Source organism: Cebus imitator, unplaced genomic scaffold, assembly GCF_001604975.1.
Source record: "Cebus imitator isolate Cc_AM_T3 unplaced genomic scaffold, Cebus_imitator-1.0 Scaffold202, whole genome shotgun sequence".
Lineage (NCBI taxonomy): Eukaryota > Metazoa > Chordata > Mammalia > Primates > Cebidae > Cebus > Cebus imitator.
The window spans coordinates 2,065,456-2,083,453 of record NW_016107517.1 but is presented as its reverse complement, the minus strand read 5'-3'; the positions used below and the strand labels follow the sequence as shown (position 1 = coordinate 2,083,453).

At 39.5% G+C, this 17,998-nt stretch overlaps 1 protein-coding gene across 3 annotated transcripts in view; it reads left to right on the top strand.

The window, feature by feature from the left end:
• The window catches only part of IL1RL1 (interleukin 1 receptor like 1), a 33,129-nt gene extending 17,078 nt beyond the window's left edge, over positions 1-16,051 (top strand). Inside the window, exons 1-11 of one of the 3 annotated variants that reach the window (XM_037745473.1) lie at positions 29-675; positions 1,421-1,632; positions 2,139-2,349; positions 3,377-3,551; positions 3,951-4,113; positions 5,442-5,513; positions 6,245-6,386; positions 6,479-6,624; positions 11,475-11,624; positions 12,644-12,811; positions 15,151-16,051. In XM_037745473.1, the coding sequence (XP_037601401.1) occupies positions 1,572-1,632; positions 2,139-2,349; positions 3,377-3,551; positions 3,951-4,113; positions 5,442-5,513; positions 6,245-6,386; positions 6,479-6,624; positions 11,475-11,624; positions 12,644-12,811; positions 15,151-15,536 (1,674 nt within the window). In that variant the 5' untranslated portion in view covers positions 29-675; positions 1,421-1,571 and the 3' untranslated portion in view covers positions 15,537-16,051. Of the gene's footprint in view, positions 1-28; positions 676-1,420; positions 1,633-2,138; positions 2,350-3,376; positions 3,552-3,950; positions 4,114-5,441; positions 5,514-6,244; positions 6,387-6,478; positions 6,625-11,474; positions 11,625-12,643; positions 12,812-15,150 lie in introns of those variants that run through there. The other 2 variants (XM_017547858.2, XM_017547857.2) reach the window with 2 other exon arrangements.
• Positions 16,052-17,998: the final 1,947 nt, after the last annotated feature.

Sequence of the window (17,998 nt, the reverse complement as noted above, 5' to 3'; positions counted from 1 at the left end):
TTTTTTTTTTTTTTTTTTTGCATCCAGGATGAGAGCCCTACTGGGTTTTAAATCCAAGGAGCTGGAACTATTTTGGGTTGGGGTGAAGTCACATTCTGGACCCTAGACAGAGCATTTTTAAGTTCCAGAAAGTGCTTCTTACTTCATATTTCCTTTCCCTGATCTTTGCTTTTGAAACTCCTGGCACCAATGCTGCCGAGGCTGGCAGAGATTTCCTGAGTGATGTCTACCAAATGAGGTATCAAGGAATATCTGGAAAGGCAGCCTCCAGCCCCTGATGTCAAGACCATTTAGAACTAAAAGTGTCTTAACATCAGGGCACAGCCAATAAACATTATTTATGATTCAGCCTGAAACTGATGCTAAAATGGGAGGAAATGATTCAATTATTTCCTCTTAAGGCATTACTCAATGTTGTTTTTGTGTTTAAATATTTATTTGTCAACATCAAGAACTCTTAGTACATGATGCATCAGCATTTTTGAACAAGTCATGGATTTGGCTACAAAGCAAATTTTAGGATGGGTGGAGTGGCAAATTACAGGATGTCTGTGAGTGTCTCCCCTTTAAAATAAAAGAGAGTGGGTAGTCTATGAGGAGGGACCTACAAAGGCTGGAGACTATTCTTAGCTCCGTCACTGACTCCAAGTTCATCCCCTCTGTCTTTCAGTTTGGGTAAGCATCAATTCGTTACCTAAAATTTGTAATAAGGAAAGTCTTCATAATTCATGATTGTGTTTATTCTTATGTTCATGAATTTCTATGTTGGTTCCATTCCTCCCCTGATATTTTAAGAAAACAAGTAATATAGTAAATGATTCTTTTTCTGAAAGATCACAGACCTTCAACTATTCTTAGAAAGTCTTTGGCAACTCCTGGAAACAAGCTGAAGTAGGAACAAATGTTTGAGGGTTAGGGTTAAGAATAGGGCAATTAATTGGCTAATGCTTTAGTCTGGTTCTGACTTTGCTACTCCTTAGCTGTTTTGTGATGACTGCTTGCACGTGTGTCTGTTTGAGAGCTATTTATATGAGCATGCTGCCCCCAGCCTGTGTGGATGTCTGTGGTTTCACATGATACAATGTATTTTTTAAAGTCTACTGAATTTTATTTAATTTTTCAAAAATAGAAACTCATATTCCTTCCTTCTTAGTTTCTTTCAGGACATTCTCATGAGACTGGTAAAATATAACTGTGAAGTACCATGATAATTGTCAAATAGCATGATCCTTGTGAGAGCTATATGACCGAAAGCTTCCATAAGAATAAATCCAATGCCGCTTGTCTGAAACCTGCTGTTAAATCTGTTTGCATTTAATAAATACATGTCGATTAATTCATTCTCCTGGGTGGTGTTGAGAAAGTAAAAATCATAGCTGATAAAAATTGTGTTTATGGTTTTGGCTAATTTATTTTTCAGTTGAGATACAGGCCACTGTTCTCAACTCTGTCTTAGGGAGCGGCATCAACTGCCTCATACGTGGTGACCTTCACTATTATATGCCATTGACTCATCTGGAGTAATCTCAACAACCAGTTACCAACACTTGCTCTTGACTGATAAACAGAGAATGGGGCTTTGGATCTTAACAATTCTCACAATTGTCATGTCTTCCACAGCAGCGAAGTTTAGTAAGTATTGCCTTTTAACTATAATTTAATTATTGTAAATTATATAATTTCAAGAACATTCACCTTGTTTTCAGTGACTTGCTTCCAATTATTCCAGTCGAATTGTAAACTGAAAAATATATTTTTTTGTACAATCATTCTTCATTACAGATCTATCAGAAGAAATTCTTTGTAATGTGTATATCATAAGTTTAGCTATACATATTCAAATGCATCAGAATTTAACATGGTGCCTGCACATGGGAGGTGTTGTAGGTATTTGTTGACTGACACATAGTTTGTTTAGATAGATATGCCTGCTTTTCCATTGGAGCACTGTGGGGGATTTAGCTTCAAATTAATACATCAACATTTCATAAGAGATCTTAATCATTTATTTTTTCCCAAAGTATCACAGTGTATGACCAGTCTCTAAATTTAATCCTGGAAGAAAATATTGAGAGGATAGAAATTACAAGCTTTTCATTTGGTCATTTTAGGATTGTCTTTATATCTTTTATTTGCAGGTAAACAATCATGGGGCCTGGAGAATGAGGCTTTAATTGTGAGATGTCCTAGAAAAGGAAAACCTAGTTACACAGTGGATTGGTATTACCCACAAACAAACAAAAGGATTCCTACCCAGGAAAGAAATCATGTGTTTGCCTCAGGCCAACTTCTTAAGTTTCTACCAGCCAAAGTTGATGATTCTGGTATTTATACCTGCATTGTCAGAAGGTATTACGCAGAAAGCTCCCACCCTCTTTCAGCCTGCTCACCTTTCTTGAATAGTTGATCCTTTGAGCCGCCCTTGCTTTCATTCCTTCCCTAGTCCTTTCTGGAACAGTTAAATTTATAAAGTGATTTGGATAAACTTCTAGGGATACTGTCAGGTTGAGGTCTAGCTCATTTTGAGCTAACTATTTGGATTTATAATTGCAGGGATAAATTTGCAGCTGACTTAGAGAAAAACCTAGCATTCCTAATGACCAAGATAACTGAGAGTAATTGCTCATGTTTGGCTGGAATTAAGAACAAACCAGCACAGAAAATAGTAACCTGGTTGTTTTCCATCTCAGGGGGCCTCTAGTAGGTGAAAAGGGGTGGTGACCAGTGCTTTTAACCTTCAAGTTAAACAACAGAAGGCTGATGAGATTGTGTGCCTACAAATTACTTACTCTTGTTCACAAAAAATTTGATTTTGTGACCGTATTTGGCATACACAAAATGTCAAATGAATTATATCAAAAGGCAGAATGTGTTAGTTAAGGGCCTAGGTCTGAGGCTGGACGAGTATCAAATTCATGCCCTGCCTCTAGTTAGCTGGGTGATGCCAGCAAGCTACTTCTCTGCCCTTCAGTTTCCTTCCCTGTAAAATGCATATCATGTAATAATGGAATTCAACTCAAAGCATTATTGTGAAAATAAACTAAGGTAATGTGTGAAGAGTGCTCTTGATCATCACTGGTACAGAGTAAACTCAATAAATACTAATATCTTTATTACACTGGGATTATAGCAGATGTCATGTATGAATAAATGGTGAAGAAGTCATCGTTGGGCTATCATGGGGGCTGTTTTTATCTCAAGTGTAATAAAAAAGTATTTAAATTCTAGATTTAAATGTTTATTTTTAAATAAGAAAATAACCATTATGTATATTGATGGTTTTTAAGAAGAAAAGCAATATTAAGTAAAGGCTAAATTTAGGTGAAGTTATTTCACAATGCTAAGTGACTCTTAATTGTCTGACTTATTTTAAAAGTCCCACATCCAATATGACTGGATATGCAAATGTCACCATATATAAAAAGCAGCCAGATTGCAACATTCCAGATTATTTGATGTATTCAACAGTATCTGGATCAGAAAAAAATTCCAAAATTTATTGTCCTACAATTGACCTCTACAATTGGACAGCACCTCTTGAGTGGTTTAAGGTAAGAGGAAATTTGGGGAGGAAATAGATGAAAATTACACAGTTAAAATAAATACAAGTGGCTGGGCCCAGTGTCTTACTCCCATAATCTCAGCACTTTGGGAAGTCAAAGCAGGCAGATCACCTGAGGCCAGGAGTTTTAGATCAGCCTGGCCAACATGATGAAACCCCATCTCTACCAAAAAATACAAAAATTAACTGGGCGTGGTGGCGCATACCTGTAATCCCAGCTATTTGGGAGGCTGAGGCTTGAGAATCACTTGAACCTGGAAGGCAGAGGTTGCAGTGAGCCCAGGTTGCACCACTGCACTCCAGCGTGGACAACCAAGATTCTGTCTCTAAATGAATAAATAAATAAATAAAGTGGAGAATTACTAAAAAGGAACATTTCTTATTTCAGAATTGTCAGGCTCTTCAAGGATCAAGGTACAGGGCGCACAAGTCATTTCTGGTCATTGATAATGTGATGACTGAGGATGCAGGTGATTACACCTGTAAATTTATACACAATGAAAATGGAGCCAACTATAGTGTGACAGCAACAAGGTCCTTCACGGTCAAGGGTAAGCTACCAACTTTAACGAGACAGAATACTGGAAAGAAGTCAAAGTGGGAACAGTTGTGCCCTTCTGGTTGGGTTTCTTGTACTTCACCCTCCTCCCTCTACTTCTTCCTGCTCTGTCTTATCTTATACATTCTTAACTATGACACAAAGAGATTTTCTGAATACACTATCAAGATTTAACAAATTTCAGGGGAAATTACATTACTAATTCAAAGCCACATCTATTCTTTATTCTTCTTTGTGACTTAATTTTCCAAAGATAAAGCAATCTAAATGCTAACTTACTTTTTTTTTGAATGATACTACAGCTATTTGGAGAGCAAAACCAACTTTTTTTCCCCCTAGTTTGGAATCAGAATTTCTGCAAATTAAAAAAAAGAATTTAATCTTTAATACTCATTGGGTTTCCATCATGAGAAGCCTTATGATGGGATACTATGTTGTACATAAATGTTGTTGAATGGTTTTTATTCCTTGTTCGCAATACTTTAAGCATCATCAGTGGCCTCGAGTCAGTCACTTCATTCTAAAGATGTTTTTTTCCAAGTTATTTTAAATTTTATAAAAGCCTATTTAGGGGAAATACTTCACAATCATAGCTTATCAGTCTACAAAGAATTGGGGTCTCCTTAGCACAAGTCGATCTACAGACATAGATGACGTATGACAGTTTTTTTTAGGGCAAAGCAATATTGGAGAAAATGTTTTGGAGTTTTTTCAGTATTCCACCACAGTAAAATAAGCATCACCAGACTGTACTCCTATCAGCACCTGTTGCTATTTAATATCAACCACTGCGGTGGTCCTTAATCACACTCTCTTTAAATGAATGAGCATCAAGGGGTGGAGGATTGCAGCAGTCCTCCACAAACACTGCCTGTCTTTCAGCCGCAGTGGTCACGGGAGGCAGAATTCCATATGGGGAAGATTTCACTGAGGATGGGCACCCTAGTGGAGAACTGCAAGCAAATCTGTGGACTCACACATTTACTATTTTCATGGGTCTTTTGAAAACTTCCCTGTAGTCTTATTCTTATGCTGTAGAATTGTAGTTTTCATGTAATTAGTTTTATGGGCTGCAGCAGCATCTGTTTTAGTGATATCAAAGAGAATAAAAATATTACAGAGCATCATAGGTAGTAAAAGAAAGTTTTATTTAAATGCTCTTCTGTTTAATCTGTGTGGGTATGTATTTGTCATTATGGGTTATTGTCAGAAGAATTTGAAAAACATTGCTATGAAATACAATAGAAATATGGAATACTACCTATATATTGATGACCATTCAATTCTCTCCTAATATTTATATTTCTTTTTGTCTTTAAGATGAGCAAGGCTTTTCTTTGTTTCCAGTAATCAGAGCCCCTCCACACAATGAAACAAAGGAAGTGGAAATTGGTAAGAAAATTCATAGGAATGCTGTAAATATTGCCTAGAAAATCCTTCCATATGACTCATGTTCTGAATTCCCTTGGTGGGGGGTCAGGCAATTAGCATAAGAACCTTGAAGAGTAAGTGAAGTAACATCCCTGGAAGCACCTGCGCCAGACACTGGCTAACATTGAGAACGAAGGCATAGCAATTGCAGTGTTTACATTTGTTTATTGTAATTCATGGTGCTTTCATGTATGGATTTAATTTCATCTTTATCTCTATCGAGCTTGGGATGGAGAGCTGCAGAGTGTTCATTCTGGGCAATGGTAGCTGGGTTAGGTAAAACACATTTATCTTCAAAGGTAGCTTATGGAGAGATGAAGAAGAGTTCTGTAGGATAAAGGTGTGGAAGAGAGTAGTTGGAAAGAAAGTCTAATTTCCGGGAAATGGCAATCCTTTTACTAGAAATCCTTTATAATGTGGATTTGGTGGAGCCAGAGTCATTGGCCTTTTTAGTTCCCATGCGGGTGAGAGTGTAGTGGGAGCTGAGCTTCAAACCCAGCTGGGTGAATGGAGGTAATGGGAGCGGGGAGGAGCCAAGAGAGGACATAGAAAGAGGAAGGTGCTAGAGAGGAGTGAGGGAAGTCATGGTAGGGTGCATACTAAGCGTTTAGCAAATATTTTTTACGTTAAATGGGATAAAATGCTACTTGCAGAAGTTAATTTTATTGGTGAATATCCTTACCCCCTTCTAGGAAAAAACGCAAGCCTAACTTGCTCTGCTTGTTTTGGAAAAGGCGCTCAGTTCTTGGCTGTCGTCCTGTGGCAGGTTACTGGGAAAAGTATCACAGACTTTGGTGAAGCAAGATTTCAACAGGAGGAAGGGCAAAATCAAAGGTATTTTTATATCAAAGAGAACCATCCCCTTCCCCTTGCACACAGTTTGCACCTACAAAGTAGGCATTAAAAGTAACACGTTGTTTTCTTAGTTTCAGCGGTGGGATGACTTGTCTAAACATGGTTTTAAGAATAGTTGACATGAAGGAAGAGGATTTATTGCTGCAGTACGACTGTCTGGCCCTGAATTTGCATGGCTTGAGAAGGCACACCATAAGACTAAGTCGAAAAAATCCAAGTAAGGAGTGTTTCTGAGACTTTGGTCACCTGAACTTTCTGTGGCAAGTGTAAGCAGAATGGAGTGCGGTACCGGGAGATCCATCAAGACAATGGGAGTGGACCGTGCTGTGAAATGTGCTTCTCTTCTTCGGATGCTGTTTGCTCTCTGGTCTTCGTAGACTGTTTCTGTTTGCTGGGAGCTTCTCTGCTGCTTAAGTTCCTCCTCCTTCCTCCCTTTCTCTGTCGTTGGTTCTAGAACACTCAGCTGCTTCTTTGGTCATCCTTGTTTTCTGACTTCATGAACTCCTTCTGTCTCACTGTACGTGAAAGAAGATGCACCAACAGTAAACTCGATGTGTTCTTTGTGCTCTGGGATAACTTCTATTACATGTTGTAAGCATGGTCCCTTCTATACCTTTTTCTGGTCATAATGAATACATGTTTTGTTAGTGAGGATGGTAAAGTGAACGAAAACGGGGAGTATCTAACCACTGCCATTTCAGTGAGAAAATCCTAGGTGCTACTCTATCATAAGACATGCTGAGGCTGGGCGCGGTGGCTCAAGCCTGTAATCCCAGCACTTTGGGAGGCCGAGGCGGGTGGATCACGAGGTCAAGAGATCGAGACCGTCCTGGTCAACACGGTGAAACCCCGTCTCTACTAAAAATACAAAAAATTAGCTGGGCATGGTGGTGCGTGCCTGTAATCCCAGGAGTCTGAGGCAGGAGAATTGCCTGAACCCAGGAGGCGGAGGTTGAGGTGAGCCGAGATCGTGCCATAGCACTCCAGCCTGGGTAACAAGGGCGAAACTCCGTCTCAAAAAAAAAAAAAAAAAAAAAAAGACATGCTGTGTTAGGCCATTCTCGCATTGCTATGAAGAAATGCCTGAAACTGGCTGATTTCTATGAAAAGAGGCTTTGTTGGCTCGTGGTTCCGCAGGCTGTATGGGAAGCATGACAGCATCTGCTACTGGGGACACCTCAGGAGCTCTACTCATGGCAGAAGGCAAAGTGAAGGCAGGCACTTCACAAGGTGAAGGAAGGAACAAGAGAGAGAGGTGCCACACTTAAACAGCCAGATCTCACGAGAAGTCACTCACTATTGCAAAGACAGCATCAAGGGGATGGTGCTAAACCATTCATGATGAGCTTACCCCCATGATCCAATCACCTCTCACCAGGCTCCACCTCTAATACTGGGGATTACCATTCAGCCTGAGATTTGGGCAGAAACACAGATCCAAACCACATCACACACATTATCATTGTCAAACTGTATAAAGTATTAAATATAAGTGAAACACAAGGGAAGTCTGCTAGCTCAGCCCATTTCTTTCCTGCATTTGTTATTCACCATGCAATTCTGGTACTGCCTATTCCAGGGAGGCTTTCTTGGCCCTCAGTTTGGAGTATACACACCTTCCAAGAACCTCTTGCAGCATCCCATTTGTATCATAGCACTGGTCACATTGCCTTACCAAAATCTGTTTGACAGTCTGCTCAACATGACTGCAAGCTCCATGAGGGCAGGGACATCATCTCATTCATCTTTAGGTCCTTAGTGCAATACCTGGCAGCTAGCAAGTACTCAGTTAAATATTTGTTGACTGAGTAAATGAATACACAACCAAGTTATTGATACAAAATATTTTTTGAGTACATTTCTAGTTCTCTAGCTATAAGGCTTAATTATAGAACAAAATACTATTTTCATATTTATGTTTGGTAAATTCAATAACTTTCCTCATCAATTGGAAAGCCAAATTGTTTATCACTTCCTTATAGCTTTTTTTTTCTGAATCCAGCAGGTTTTTGATAACATAATTATGACACAATAAAAGGACAATGTGAAACTGATGAATCTTCATTGGGTTAATTTCAGACACTATATAATCTTTTTAAATGTAACATTCTTTTATCTATACATAAATAATTGGTGGCATCACAAATAGCCAAAGCAGGGTGGAGAGAGTGATCCCTCTTGGGTGCACACAAGAAGGCGATATGTTGTCTACAGAGTTTTCAAAACTGTACTAAAGACAGCTACAAGTCACTGTGCTTTTTATTATCGCCATGCCCAGACAACGCGAAACGTCTGAGATGAAGTGCTCCTCCCGCAGAGGTGGACTGATCCTTCCCCACTCGCTTGCTGTGTCTCTGAATGCAATGTTGTCTTGGAAAATAGCTTACCAGGCAGTTCACTCCTGATCACTCGTCAGTTTCCTCACTTATTCTTTGTGTTTCCTGGCAATGACATCCTGTTTTCTATAGGAAGCATTGGCTCCCATATAAAAGGAAGGAGAGATAAATATATTTTTACACTCGCCCCTCCTTAGGGGCTGTACAACCACGTAGAAATTGTTTAATGTGCTTGTCAAACAGCCAAAGAAAGTGTTAAACCCTGGGTTCCCACCCATACATGTGATAGGGTCCAGATTTATCTGGATACACACAGAGAGGCACAACAGGAGGAGAAAAGTTTGGGGTGTGGGGACAGGGGACCCCCAATATGGTTGAATCACATAGCAGGTCTTTGCCTGAGGTGATATGTGGGGTTTTTTTTGTTTTAATTTTGACTTTAACCCCTGATTTGTAAGTTTTTCATAAAATAAACAGAGTCATAACTCACGGAGATGGCTATAAGTGCCATAGTGTTCTGTGGGTCTCTGGTCTCTGCCAGTGATAAGTGTGGCACCCCAGGAAGGCCATGGATCCCATCACGGTGCTATGTGAGGCCACACTAGGGGTGGAGATGTGTCCCATGGATCCTGCAGCCATCCATCCAGCCTCCCCAGCCACACTGCCCTTGCGTCCTCATGCTTTGCTACGTTATTGTTGATTAACATCCTTGGTTACCTATGTGTTGGAATTGTTTTTATGTTGCAGGTATTCAGTGTCTTTGCTCCTTCTAGCTTATTTGTATTTCACCTGTTTTTCTTTAAATCAACATGATTACACTATGTTTCAGCAACTGTATAAATTAAACAAAAATTATTACTACTGCTGTTGAGTTGTCACAATGAATTCTTTATTTCTGAAATTACAGCATTTCTTGAATTTAAGAGAACAAAAACTTAACAGGCCTATGTCCCCATTTTATTAACTATTACTAAATATACATCTGATGCTCATAATAATAATAGTGAACATTTATTCATTATTTCCTATGTACCAGGACTTATCTAATTATTTTACATTTAATTTTCTCATTTGTTTTCCCAATACTTCATGAGGGAGAGACTGTTACTATTATCTAATTTTATAGATGAGGAAGTGAAGGCAAAGAAAGTTGAATAACTTGCCAAATACCACAGTTATGGAGCAAGGATTCAAACACAGCCAGCATTTTCTTATTTATATGTATATACAAAAAGTAGTGTTTAGTGAATTACACACCTGAATTACCTATACTTTTATAAAATAATTTGCACTTATGAAGACTTCCTTTGATGTCTTGGATCAATTTCTTTTCTCCACTCGGAAGCATCCAGCCTCTAGCATAGTTACTTCCCAGAAATCCCCACAGGAAGTACACACTCCTCCGTGTATCCAGCTGGGATTTTTAGACAGAGTGACTTGGAAAGGAATCCTGTTGGAATGATTTATTTACAGAGTTTTCATTGTTTAACCTGATGACAGTAAACTCTTTGTCAGTTTTCACTTTTTTTCCCCAACTTTGGCTCGTATCACCTTGATAATCCTTGATTTCATACTGCTGGTCACTGAGAGAGCTGATCAACGATTAGAGGTTGTGGTGGAATTCATGAATATGGGCCAGTGATTTTTCTATCTCAAAACTGGGAGCCCATATGTGGAGACTCAAGATGGAAAAGAACCATATCAGCAAATCTCATTCTCACATTCATCAGTGCATATGCATATTGCATCTGCATTTTGTGAAGCAAGGAGTACTAGGATAAAGTTCAGTGCTGGCTGAGTGATGTTCACCACGAGAGGAGTATGGGGCATAGGTAGGACCTAGAACTCAGTAATTTGACTTTTGAGTTCTTTATCAAAGATGCTTTAGCCACTTAGGTGACTCTTGCTACTTCTTCAATCTCCTACACCACCAAGCCTTCAGAGACAACAAGTACCTCACACCTGTTGATGCCTTCTTAATGCCCTGACACCACCTTGTCCCTTCCTTTCTCATTATTGCGTGAGTTACAAACCTCTGCATCTTGCATCCCAAGTACCACACTCCATTCTTCTCTGAGTGCCCATAGTTTCTTTGAACAGAAGCAAACTTTCTATTACCATCAGGTTAATCTCATGGGAAAACCACTCAAATCTCCAATGCTCTGTGACCTTCAGGATAAGGCAGTGTGCTTTAGCTGGGGTTTCAAGTCTGGTCAGAACCTGGCCCTGACTGAACTTTCTAATCATATCTTCCACCAATTCCCCAAAGTGGGTTATTCCAATTCCTCAGAAAGCACACTCCCATCTCCGCACTTAGGTTGATGGCATTCTCTCTGCCCAGGTAGGCATATCCTTTTCTTGCATCTCTGAATTCTACTCATCTTTCAGGGACCTTGTCCTCCTCCAGAAAGTCTCCCTTTTCCAGTCCTGCATGCAGCAAGCTCTCCTTTTAAAATTCTTTATCAGCTAAAATCATGCTTTTGCCTCCCATCTTAGTTAACAAGTGTCTTTTTGCCCTTGAGAATTCCCTGTAATGCCTAGCCTGATGTGTTGTAGCGGCTCAATAAATGTGAATGTCCTGGTTCTTAAAGCAGCCATGGTAATTTCCAGTGGGTGTGTTTTATGTGAAACTCTTGTACTCCCAAGGAAAGCCAGCATCCATGTATCTGTTATTTATCTTTTTTCAGTAGTAATAATAATCATTTTTCTCCTTCCCCTATCTTTTGAATAGTTGATCATATAAACAGCACTTACTACATAATTGCAGTATGTAGTGGATTGTTAATACTAATCAACGTCCTTGTTATCATCCTAAAAATGTTCTGGATTGAGGCTGTTCTACTCTGGAGAGACATAGCTAAGCCTTACAGGACTAGGAATGGTAAGTGGCAAATATCAAGTTCTTCTTCCAAAGAAAAAGTCCCATAATAACTGTTGGTTACTTGTCTATTAATCTTTCAATAGCTAGCCTGCTAAACTCAGATTCAATTTTTCTTGCTAATTTATTATCAATGAGTTGTGTTGTTTGATTTTCTTAGAGGCCATTGTCCATCCTGCTCTGTATCTCCTCATGGTCCTGAGATTCATCTCAACAGCTCACACTTCTTCCCTGATAGGATTGCTATTCCTACTCAGTTCCCAATAACAGAATATGCCCCAAGCCCAGAAAGGTGTAAATTTCATAATGTGTTGGTAAGACACAATGTGTTTCATAATGTGTTGGTAAGACATTATGAAGTTAAACACGGTAGCAAAATTGTTCCTGTTTTCCAGATGTGGGCAGATTAGAAAGGTCCGTTAGAATGCACATGTGCTCTACCTGAAACCCTGACCTGTAAAATCTAACCCAGGCACATAAGTATACGCATAAAAGGAGTCAGTTCTGTCTGCTAGATGCAAACCCCATGCTTTCGTTTGGAGGCAGATACACGTTGAATTTTTCAAACAATTGACTCAAGTAGGAACTGTTTGATTTGTGAGAAATTCAGACCCCTTAAAAAATTCTATGCCCTTGCTACTATTAGCTTTACATTTTTTCACTTTCCCAGGGGAGTATGGGGAAAACAAAGATGAAACCAAAGTCTATCCAGCACAGAAGAAGATCCCTCTCTATGACCATAAACATTATTCATAGATTATTAATCAAAATTGATGAGATAGTTTTAACTATGCTGGACAGGCTGTGGTCCACCTTTTTGTTATTTAGTCTGTGACAGTAAAAAGGAGAAAAGCCTTGGGATGAAGACCATTATTTCCTGATCATGTTTTGTGGCAGTGGTTTGCTGTCAACATCTCTTGAGTCTAGAATATTTTGGAGGATGACAGAGGAATGTCTTCTAAGAGTCCAGTGAGAATTTTTGGAATCAAGTAAGAAGTTGTACTTCTTTTTTTCATTTTCAGATGGAAAGATCTACGATGCTTATGTTATCTACCCACGGAACTACAATACCGGTACAGATGGGGCCAGTCCTGTAGAGTACTTTGTTCACCAGATTCTGCCTGATGTTCTTGAAAATAAATGTGGCTATACCTTATGTATTTCTGGGAGAGATCTGATACCCGGACAAGGTAAAGCTATCAACATACATTAGGGACAGAAATTCATGCTTAGTAGAGGCTGTGAGCTAGGTGACCTTATCCCTGCGTTGGATCAGGAATGGCATTTATGACCTCAGGCCTTAAGACCGGAATTTTAAATATGTATACAGAAGCAGACCCTCATCATTCGCTCTTTCCTCTCCCATCATTGTCCTGGTGATGAAACCTTCACAGTAATGTCAGTGATGTGAATTCAGAGTTACAAGTCCTTTGCTTCAAGGACTTAGCAAGTCATCGCCCCTGCTTTATTTCCTCAGTCCCCCACCAGGATAACTCTGCCGCTTTTTAATTCCGTTCATAAGATTTGAAAGAGGACTTAAAAATTGAAGAATTTTGTTCTGGTAGCCATAGACACTAGCTGGAATATCTTAAAAGGACTCAGAGAGTTCCTCATGACTTTCTTTATGGTGGTGAAACATTTGCAAATTTATATTCTCACCAAAAGAAATAGAGCTGTAACTTCTGTTTCTTAGTGTTTCTGCTCAATTTCATATACTTTTGACAGTTTTGTCACAACACCTGTGATTTCAGTAGTTGTTTTTCTCTTCCCTTTACACATTTACGTCCAGTACCTATGAACCCTCCTTGTGTACTCTTCTCCAATTTCTAAGATCAGGAAGGGTTTGGAATGTAAATGGGGCCCAGATATCAAGTGCCTAATCTTAATAAAGCAAATGTTCTGTTTTACATTTTAAACTCATATCTTACTAAGAAGAGGAATTCACACGCCTATAGATGTAAAGATATGAACAACAGGTGAATTCGGTTTACCCTGGAATATCTGGGAATGCTAATAGCCTCAATAATGGCTCAAGAGACTTGTAAAAAGTACAATTTAGGAGTGTGTAATGCATTTCTTCTCTCGAGGCCCTCTTCTTCTTCCATTCTCCCACTGGTCACTCATGCAGGTAGAAGTAGCGAGTAATGCTCTCAAACACTCTTTTCATATTGCAAGTATACTCAAGAACCTGCAGGGACTCCTGTTGTTTCTCAACAATGTGCCACCTCTGGCCACAAGCTCTTCATTTCCTCTTCCTCATTCCAATCACCTAAGTTCTAGTTACACTTCTCCCCAGCCAAACCCAGATGCTAGCTTTCTCACACTCAACCTTGTGCTGCCTTAAACATGCGACAACGCGCTAATCTGGAATGGTTTTCTACTTCCCTCCATCCATGTAAGTCCTCTGACGTTTCCTCAACCAAAACAAAATAAAACCCAACAAAACAACACCAAACTTCACTCTTCGCTTCAAAAAGTTCATGACTGAACAAGGTACTGTGTTTATTCTCATGCAACTTCTCTTGCATTTGCCCCATCAAAATCCTCTCTGCACCACCACTCCATCCAATGGCCCTGGGTGGCTGATCATCATAGAATCCATCTGCTCCCTTGTCCTCTGCTCCAGGCTGGGTTGTCCAATGGGAGGCACTGCCAGGAGGTCAGAGGGTGGTCATATACCTGCCCCTCCAGGTGGGGCTTCTGGGGCAGCTGTGCTCCTCCCTGTGGGAGCAGCTCTTCTCAGCCGGCCTGCCTCATGCCTCTGCACTCCTTCAGCCATCACATGTAAGAATATCTTAGGTTGTTTTATTTATGGTTGTGCTTTCTCCTGTTGCGGTGAGGACTGGATATTTCATGTTCTTTCTAAGTCCACCCAGAGCTAATTGGAATCGCCATGGAGTCTACGGTCTATAAACACCGAATGGGTAGAGGGTCTATTGTCCCTTAAGGTTTTTCTAGTCTGGATTAAATCAGTTTCTACAACAGAGATTAATGTCTTTAAAGACTTAGAATTCTGGTTCATTATGTACATATTATCTTCTTAGAATATTTGCTTAGGTGTTTTAAAATGGCTTAAAATTTTAACTCACATATTAAAAAGTAAAATGCAGGAAGCCTTGGCCCTCAAAATTGACCAAAGTCTCTAGGAAAGTAAGTCCTGGCCTCACCTCATCCCCCATTAATCTCTGTTGTAGAAGCTGATTTAATCCAGACTAGAAAAATCTTAGGGGACAATAGATTAAATATCTTTACTTTCTCACTTACCTGGAAGGACTCTATTTTAGTTAAGACTAAGCTACCTGGGAAACAAAAATAGGACATTGGGGCTAATGTTCTCATGAATGAAAGGAGCACAAAGAACAAACCGGGCTCTCTATCCATGTATATTTCTACTTCTCTGAGTAAGTGACTTGATTGATGTCAGAGAATCTCACACCAGATTATAACAATAAGACTTTTAAGTGTTCAGAATATTTATGTTCAAAGCATTAGACTGATAGGAAATCTGACCTATTTCTTGAATGACTAGATGAAGCCACTGCAGTGGAAACCAACATACGAAACAGCAGGCGGCACATTTTCATCCTGACCCCTCAGATCACACACAGCAAGGAGTTTGCTTATGAGCAGGAGATCGCCCTGCACAGTGCCCTCATCCTGAACGACTCCAAGGTGATTCTTATTGAGATGGAGGCTGCGAACGAACTGGGTGGGCTGCAGGCTGAGGCACTTCAGGACTCTCTCCAGCATCTGATGAAAGTGCAGGGGACCATCAAGTGGAGTGTGGACCTCACTGCCAATAAACAATCCCTGAGTTCCAAATTCTGGAAGCATGTGAGGTACCAGATGCCCGTGCCAAGCAAAATTCCCAGAAAGGCCTCCAGTTTGACTTCCTTGGCTGCCCAGAAGCAATAGTGCCTGCTGTGATGTGCAAAGACCTCTGAGTTTGAGGCTCTCCTAACTCCTGCTAACTGGCTCATGCCTCTGCACTTAAGTGTGAGAAGTAGGAACGTCAAAGGGATTCAGGCCTCAGGTTTCATCTGGTAACTTTGCTTCCATTTCCCTGGTTCTAGGTGGATAAGAAATGCCCAGAAATTTTTCTCTTCAATCGTCCCCCAGCCTCCAGCCTGCGTTTTCTTCCCTTTTCCCTCTTGCTTGCATCTCTCCACTGTGGTGTCGGATATTTTCACTACTCTCTTTTCCTCTCTCTCGGTCTTGTTTCATTTCTCCTCATTCTTTGTCAATAATCTACCTTCTGAATATCAAACTAATCATTTGACAGTAGATTTTCATGTCATTTTCAAGAACATTCTGATTTCCTCAGGCAGAATATATATATATATATATACATATATATATATATATAGATAGATAGATAGATAGATATAAATTCTGGCATGTTGGGAACAAAATTTACTATATATATAAAAATAAAGAGATATATAAATTTATATGTATTTAGTATCTATTCATATTTAATATATATGATATATTTAATAATATACATAAATTTATATATATGTATGTCATATATCATATATTAATATATGTTAATATTATTTATTAATATATGATAAATATGTATATTTATATATAGTATATGTAAGGCTCAGGCTGGAATGCAGTGGCTGATTTCAGCTCATTGCAGCCTCTGCCTCCTGTGTTCAAGCGATTCTCCTGTCTCAGCCTCCCAAGTAGCTGGGACTACAGGTGCATTGCTATCTTTTTTATGCCTGGCTAATTTTCTTTGTATTTTTAGCAGAGATGAGGCTTTAACTTGTCTGTCAGGCTGGTCTCGAACTCCTGACCTCAAATGATCCACCTGCCTTGGCCTCCCAAAGTGCTGGGATTACAGGCATGAATCACCACGCCTGACCTATTATATTTTATTTGAGTGGCTGCTCAGTCTCATCATCTCAATATTACTAATTTTGTTGGAATAACTTATCCCCATTGCCATTATGATCAAGCTTTTTTTCAATTCTAAAATTTATTTTATATACTTTTATTCTATTTAGAAATATTATTTTCTCCCTACAAAAGTGATAGAAGCATATTATGGAAGAAAATAAAATACGAAAGAAGAAAATAACAAAAATCACTCACAAATCCATCATCTTAAGATTTAAATTTTCTTTTTAAAAAAAAAAAATTTATGGCCGGACGCGGTGGCTCACGCTTGTAATCCCAGCACTTTGGGATGCCAAGGCAGGTGGATCACCAGAGGTCAGGATCATCAGCCTGGCCAACATGGTGAAATTCTGTTCCTACTAAAAAATACAAAAGTTAGCCAGGCATGGTGGCACATGCCTGTAATCCCAGCTACTCAGGAGGCTGAGGCACGAGAATCACTGGAACCCAGGAGGCAGAGGTTGCAGTGAACCAAGATCATACCGCTTCCCTATAGCCTAGGTGACAGTGAGATCGTCTCAAAATAAAAAATCATTTTTACACATATGTTTTTTACAGCTGAGGTAATACCATGTGGAGTTTGGCATTTTTCTGCTTAATATCACAATAAAAACATGTGACATGTCATTGAAACATTTTAAATTTAAAAATATTCATAGTGTTTTATCTCCCAGTTGTACTACAGGGATGCAACTTAAATATCCTGATAAATAATTCTGCATCAACCCTATCAGTATATCATCTATTTCCTGCTTTTAAAATGTCTTTTAAATTTGAGACCACTGTGTTGTAACATTTTTGTGAAGGTAGTAGGGCATTTTGACAAAACCGTTTTGGCAAATGGAGTTAATTTGCAGTCAGGGACACTTTAGTCAGAGGACTGAAAGGAAGCACACACCCTTGGGGGCTGCAAGACTGGATCAGAGCCACCGTGATAGCCTCCTGTCCCCTCAGATAGGAATCCTGTTGGTGCCTCAACTTTGGTAAGTAGATGGAGAGCTTATCTCAGTTGAATCGCTTAATCAAGTATATGATTCTGTATTTCACTGACAACCTGTCAACAGTCCAGAGTTCAACTGAGTTTTATCTCAGCTGTAAAACATCATCTTGAACTTTCTGTCATTCAATATCTTTCAGAATCCTCACTAAGAGAAATCATATCTCCAGAAGGTTTCTTATGGTTACTCATCTGTCTAGGTACCTATACCTTTAGTCTGTACCCCCAGATTGGGTTGCTAGATAAAATACAGGAAACCTGTATTAAAATATCAGGACACCTCGTTTGTAGGGACACGGATGAATCTGGAAACCATCATTCTTAGTAAACTGACACAAGAACAGAAAATCAAACACCACATGTTCTCACTCAGGCGGATGTTGAAAAATGAGAACACAGGGACATCGGGAGGGGAGCATCACACACTGGGTGGGGTCCTTTGGGGGGCCAAGAGAGGGACAGAGGGGGG